The sequence below is a fragment of the Nannobrachium achirus genome (assembly GCF_963921795.1).
Source record: "Nannobrachium achirus genome assembly, chromosome: 20".
In the NCBI taxonomy this organism is placed as follows: domain Eukaryota; kingdom Metazoa; phylum Chordata; class Actinopteri; order Myctophiformes; family Myctophidae; genus Nannobrachium; species Nannobrachium achirus.
In genome coordinates, this window is record NC_137827.1 from 49,778,135 (window position 1) to 49,785,026 (window position 6,892).

At 42.6% G+C, this 6,892-nt stretch overlaps 1 protein-coding gene across 1 annotated transcript in view; it reads left to right on the forward strand.

The window, feature by feature from the left end:
* wdr89 (WD repeat domain 89) overlaps positions 1 to 5,205 on the forward strand; it is a 6,416-nt gene extending 1,211 nt beyond the window's left edge. Inside the window, exons 2-3 of the mRNA XM_080750475.1 lie at positions 716 to 1,268; positions 1,786 to 5,205. Of these exons, the coding sequence (XP_080606601.1) occupies positions 723 to 1,268; positions 1,786 to 2,445 (1,206 nt within the window). The 5' untranslated portion in view covers positions 716 to 722 and the 3' untranslated portion in view covers positions 2,446 to 5,205. The remainder of the gene's footprint in view (positions 1 to 715; positions 1,269 to 1,785) is intronic.
* The last annotated feature ends 1,687 nt before the right edge of the window (positions 5,206 to 6,892 follow it).

Genomic DNA, 6,892 nt, shown 5'->3' on the forward strand with positions numbered 1-6,892 from the left:
ATATTTGCCTATCTATGAGTCTACGTCTACGATTGTAATGTTTGTTCAATATTGTTATCAATTTCTCACCCAGAGTCTACCACGCCTATCGAGGCTATGTTATGTAAAACCTTTTTTAAGTTAACCCGTTAAAACGAGAACATTAAAGCAGCATTTGGGACGTTTTAGTTGCGTGTCTCGACTGTCACTGATGCTGCCCAACACGTTCTTTAAAAAACGGAACGCAGAATATTTATTTGACAGCCTTCCCAGTCCCCACCTATCTAGGGGAAATATTTGACATGACGATTATTTGTCCCTCAAATAATTGCGATTAACGATTTAATTGTGTTTTTGTCAATGACAATTACATTTCTGTTTGGCTTTTAGGCTTTGAAGTTGCACATGGTAGATAATATGACACATAACCTAAATATACAGAGAAATTACTGACATATTTGACAACTTTATACTTAAAAAAGAACATTGATAGTGGAAATAGCCGATCTACAAGCTCACAACGCGTCGCGATGCGACGCGTTGTGAGCTTGTAGATCTGCTATTTCTCCACTATTTTTGACTCTTTTTTTTTTAAATATATGAAAGTTTTTCAACATGGAAACGATTAGGACGATTATGAAAAATAATCGCGATTATGTCAAATAATCACGATTTGACTGATTATGTAATAATTGTGACAGCCCTACACCTATCCACAGTCCTGTTGTTTTCACAGTGCTGCCATGGAGACGGTGGAGGAGAAACTCGGCGCTCTGTCCATTGCGCGGCGGTCCCACCCAGAAGAGCCCTCCTACCTGCTAGACCTCTCCATGCAGCCCTGTCATTCTGGCTCGGCCCAAGGCCGCCTCATAGCCGTGTCGTGCTCTGACTTCTCGGTCCACCTTCACGACAGGGACACCCTGAAGCTGCTGGGAGATTTTAAGGGCCACGGCGGGGCATTGTGCGGCGTCACGTTTGCCCACGCCTCCCCCGACCTGCTCTACTCTGCCTCGGCCGACGGGACGGTGAGGACGTGGGACGTCCGTCGGCCGGACACGGAGGCGGTGCGGGTGTTTAAGAGCGATCCATCCCACCATTACTGTAGCTTTGATTTGAGCTGTAGTGATTTGGTGCTGTGCGCTGGTACGGAGCAGGTCACCAAGGAAGACAGTTTCCTGGTGTTCTGGGATGCCAGAGTGAGTGGTAAAATGGACGGTACCGGTGGAGGCAGCAGTGATGGTACCCTGCTCGGGGTGTACTCAGAGTCACACAGTGATGATATCACACAGGTATGTTTCATCATTTTTGCTGTTTTCTTTTGAGCTCCCATTGTATAGCGTCTTGGATTTTTTTTTTTTTTTTTTTTTACAAAAATGCATAATATATTTCTAAGTATATAGTACCTCAGTCAAAATGATACAACACACACAAAAAACTCAAACGTATTTCCATTGTGGTCCTTCAGAGCTTATTCTGATTGTATCCCGTTCAATTTGATTCTTACCTGTATCCGATTCCTATTCGTTGCTTCCAACATGATCAAATCTTAATGCTAAAATAATGTTTAATCTTACTTAAAAACTGTTTTATTTTTGTCAAATTTTGTCCTAGGTTCTATTTGTGTAACACTTCAAAGTTCAAACCTCTTTCTAGACACTTCTTCCGGTCTCTTCCTGCCTCCTTCAACAACACTATTAGAGTAGAACCACCTTAAAAATAATAATAGAACTCACTAAACATGTTTACATTGCAACTGTCCATGTATATTTCTTTATGCCACTAAATAATCAAACATCTCAACCGTAGGTACGCTTCCACCCACGTGACAAGGACCGCCTGGCGTCAGGCTCCACAGATGGCCTGGTGAACGTGTTTGACCTGAGCCTGGGAGGAGAGGACGAAGCCCTGCTGGCAACCTGCAACAGCGGCTCCTCGGCCAGCTCCGTCTGCTGGTCGGGGAAGGACTACACCCAGCTGCTCTGCCTCAGCCACGACGAGGGGCTTCAGCTCTGGGACCTCAGCCAGCTGGACACCGAGGAGCCCCTCACCCTCTACAGCACCGTGGACGCCCGCAGTCTGAGCCTGTTCCCTGGCAGCGAGGAGGAGTCTGTGGATTACCTGGTGGGGGGGCAGTGGATGGAGGAGGCCCAGAGGCTGGTGGTGGTGGCGGGGACCAACAGCGGGGACCTCCACCTCTTGGATTGCGACGGCAGGGGTCTCCGTCTGTTGAGGTCCCTGCGGCGGGGGCACGCGGCCACGGTGCGCTGCTTCCTGTGGGACACCGGCTCGGCAGGGGAGGTTAACCTGGTTACCGGAGGAGAGGATGGCCAGCTGCTGCTATGGAAACCTGGAGGGGAGGAGCTTATTCCGGGGAAGAGGGAGAGCATGAAGTGTGACTCTGCGCTGAAAGTGAAATCGAGGCTCCACAAAAAACATGACTACCACAGGGATAAGAAAACAACATAGTTTACTAGTAAAGACGCCTAAGGGTGACTACCAATCCGGGTGATGTAGAGTTGATTAATGTAGTGTTGGTCAGCTCCATATATGGAGATCCATGACATCAGGGATCTCCATATACAGTATGGGCAGGTCAGCCATAGACATTGAGGTCAGCTATAGACATTGAGGTGTTTGTTGAACCAACCGTGTGCTGTGAGTAGGCCTGGGGCGGTATGGACATTTTGTTACCGCGATTACCGTCTTCCCATTTACCGTCGGTACTGCGGTAATTACCGCACCCCCGTATCTATTAATTAAGGTTCGGCGATGAGCCAAAATATTGCAATCATCTTCCCAAAAGTCGCCTCTCCACAGCATAGAGTATAGACTATACAGCTCCACAGCCTGACTGCCCGAGTTATACTTCTCCGTACAGCACAGCGGGTATGGCTTTCAAAGGAGCAGATCTACAAGCTCACAACACATCGCATCCGCGACGCGTTCTGACTTCTGAGCTTTTAGATCTGCACTGTCGGGTTACCATAGTAACGTAGGCTAGCTACTTGGGCTTTTCAGACACAAACAGCTGTGTGAACAAACCAGAAGAGGACGGGTAGTCAGATCGTGTACAGTGTTTCTGTAAACTCACGTCACGTCTCAACTCTCAAATCGCAGTGATTGAGTGCTGCTATATACAGGTTTTAGTTACAAGACTTGACAGAAAAGGTTATAAAATCGCCGACGCGACGGACGGGGGCACAACGTGCGACGCATGGAAAAAGTAAAATAGTTTAATTTTCGGTTTTAGTCCACGCGGCCCGCGCTCAGCCAGTAATCCGTATGAATAAAAAAATATATGCCACAACACAAGATATGTATTAACATCCTTGTGTCGAGTGGATTACAGAAAGTTTATGCTGCTCCATCATAAGAGTTGTGCTCCATACTCTCCTGCCCTGCATGTGCACTGTGTGCAGGGTCTGTGACTGAGTGACGTATGTGGCTTCCAACGTGTGGTACACGGCCCAGAGCAGAGCGGCATGGAGCGCATGCGGTCCTCGCTTCTCCCCCGTTTTAAAACTCGCTTGTTTTCCAATAAAAAATATACTTTTTTTTTGTCTTTTTACCGCGGTAAGCACACTGACACCGCGGTAGACCTCGGTATACCGCGGTACGGCGGTACGGCGGTTACCGCCTCCAACCCTAGCTGTGAGACCCAAGACATGCTTACTCCGTTACTCGTTATGTGAAATCCTATGACGTCTAACATCATACATACAATCCCTTTTATGCCCATATATGGAGATACCTGTCTGTAGAACCAACTGCGTGCTGTGAGACCCCAGACCTGCGTCCGTGCATGTCAGAATGGTGGGGTTTTGGAATGGAGGCCCGTCCCCCATGTGGGTATCTGTCTCTCAGTCCTTGTCACCTTTTATGGGCTTAAATGGGATTCTATTAGTGTGGTTGCCCTAACAGGGCATCATCTGGGAATCAGATGTAGAGGTCAGCTCCATATATGGAGATCTAGGTGATGAACCAGTCATCTCCATGTATGGATATCCAGGGTTTGATCTTTGATGAGGTGATGTCACGTGACATCACTTCCTGTACAGAAGGACAGACAAGATGTGCTGGTTTCCATAGTTAACTGAGACCCTCGTCGCAATTAACTTTTTTTAGTTTAGGAGTTACAGTTGTTTGAAAATAAATCTAATGGAAATGAACAATGAATACTTAACCAGACTGACAGCTAAGTGTGCATATCTGGAATATTGGTATGTATTGTACCATAGCCTTCTATAAACCCATTTAATATAAAACCTGCTCTTTTTTTATTTTGTAATTAATTAAGTAGATAGGTATTTTTACTTAAAGGAGTAGATCACCACTTTTCAACCTGTCTTCATATAATAGGTCCTCACTAATGTTCATGATAAAATAGCACAATTTTTTTCTACTCGGTCCAAGTCTCCTAGGAGAGTTGTGGGAAGTTCAGAATCCATTGCGAGAACAATGGCTTCCACTTTAAAATTGCAACTTTTCAGGAATAGAAAGCCTGCAGTTTCTATAAGCTGGATTAGCAATCGATGATGTCACAAGACGATGGGTTTCTGACCTGCCCACAACCCTCCAATGAGGGAAAAAAGAAAAAAAAAACTATTTTTGAGTGAGGACCAATTATATGAACATAGGTTGAAAAGTGGTGGAGTGCCCCTTTAAATGAAGATTAATCATTTAAAACTGGTGTTTTATTCAACTGAAGACCCTGGTAAGTTACCCTATAACCCATACATGGGCAACTGGTGGCCCGGGGGCCACATGCGGCCCCCACCTTCACTTAATGCAGCCCGCAGGTTGATATTGGATTTGGAGTACTAATATATTATTGATTTCAGCTGTTACAATTCCAAACATGGACAAATGACCCACTTTAATTACTTCAGTCTATATTAGTAGCTTAATGACTAGTATACTATTAAAATGTTATTGTATTTTTTATTTCCAATGTATTTGTATTTAAGTTCATAAAGTTAACTTAAGAACATATAAATGCGTTTGAAATTAACAAATAAATAAAAGTTACTTTTCAGGATTCCAATTCAAAAATAGCAGATCTACAAGCTCAAAACGAGCTTGTAGATCGGCTATTTTTGCTATGTATATGCATTGTGGCCCTCTGGAGTGAGTGTGAAAATGTAGTGGCCCCCTCCATCATCAAAGTTGCCCACTCCTGCCTATTTGGTCAGTATAATGAACATGCTGCCTGGGACAGTGGGAGGGAAACTATTCCTCTCATCGTGGAATAATGTGATTGGCAGTTAAAAGTGTTTGTGTAGTTCTGTAGTGACTGTACGAGTTAATTACTTGGTAATATTATAGTTTATACAAGTATATTAAAATGTGAAATGGAATACCCCCTTCCTTCCCAAATAATAAATAAATCCATGTTTATATTTCAAACATTGCATCTCTTTCCAAGTGTTTGACAGATAACCGCACTGACAGTACAGTATATTCACAATGAATAGACCTATAGCTGGCAGTTAAGTAACTGGTGCTACTTCCTGCAAAACGGTCTTGCCAGGTAAATAAAGTAAAGCCCACTGTAACAAATAGCTGCATATTGGAAAATAGGGTTGCTTTGGCATATGGATGGCTAGATTAATAACAAACAAGGCAAATAATGCTGAAGCACATTTAGCACCTTTACCTTTTCCTATGAAAACTTCTCATAAACTATTCAATCAATCAAAGACTGTGCGTAAACCCATAGATGCGTGCTAAATCAATAATCAATCATTTTAATGACCAGTATGCTTACATCATCCAAAAACCTTTGTGGAAAGTATTTTTGTCTGAACATAAAAAGGCTACTGTCAGGTTGTAGTAGCCAGTGCACTCTCAGAACATAATTGCAAATACAGCACGATCATCAGCATATTTTGGATTCATGTCAATTTGTGTTTTCAGATATTTAACCACTTAAGTCAATTCTTCATCATCTTGACCTTTCACTATGTACTTAGTCTGCTCTTTTTCCCCTCTACACCAAACCTCTTTGCTGAAAATAGCTGATCTACAAGCTGCGAGGTGTTGTGAGCTTGTAGATCTGCTATTTTTGGCTAAAGTTCTCAGAATATGGACGATAGGGTTCAAGTGGTTAATATAAAAAGTAGGAAAAAAGGTTTCTATCACACAAAGATTTGGACGACCCCCTGTAGTAACTCTGAGGACCCCCTTGAGGTATTTGTACTTGAGTAATTCCAACTTCCAATACTTTTACCCTACTCCACTACATCTCGGATCAAAATGTTGTACTTTTACTCCACTACAATTTCATTTGAACACTTTAGTTACTAGTTACAGAGTTCCCACGGTCATGAAATTCCTGGAAATATTTTGAAATTAGAAAAAATATTTTTCCAGTAGTGGAAAAGTTTTGGAATTGATCAAGGGTCCTGGAAGGTCCTGGAAAAAATAGCTATGCATTGTCTTTGGTTATTGATTTTGTTAATACCTCTGAGTGACAAATTAAACATTGGTCAAATTGTAAAATATTAGAGTCAGAAATTGTGAAAATAGCCGATCTACATGTATATCTGCTATTTTGTGTGGGAACCCTATAGTTACTTTGTAGATTGATTAACAAAACATACATTAACCACCCGACATAGCTGATCTACAAGCTCACAATGTATCTACAAGCTCTCAACACATTGTGAGCTTGTAGATCTGTTATTTTCAAAAGATTTTCATACATGTGAAAACTTGAAAAGGGACATTCTGCACAATGACAAAGTACTTCTACTTTTAGTGCTTTCTTTCTTCTAGTACATTTTGATGCTAATACTTTTGTACTTTGTACATTTTGAATTCCATAATTCCATAACGGACAGTATTTCTACATTGCGGTATTGATACTTTTACTTAAAAAAAATAATAGTGAGCAGTGGTGGAAAAAGTACTC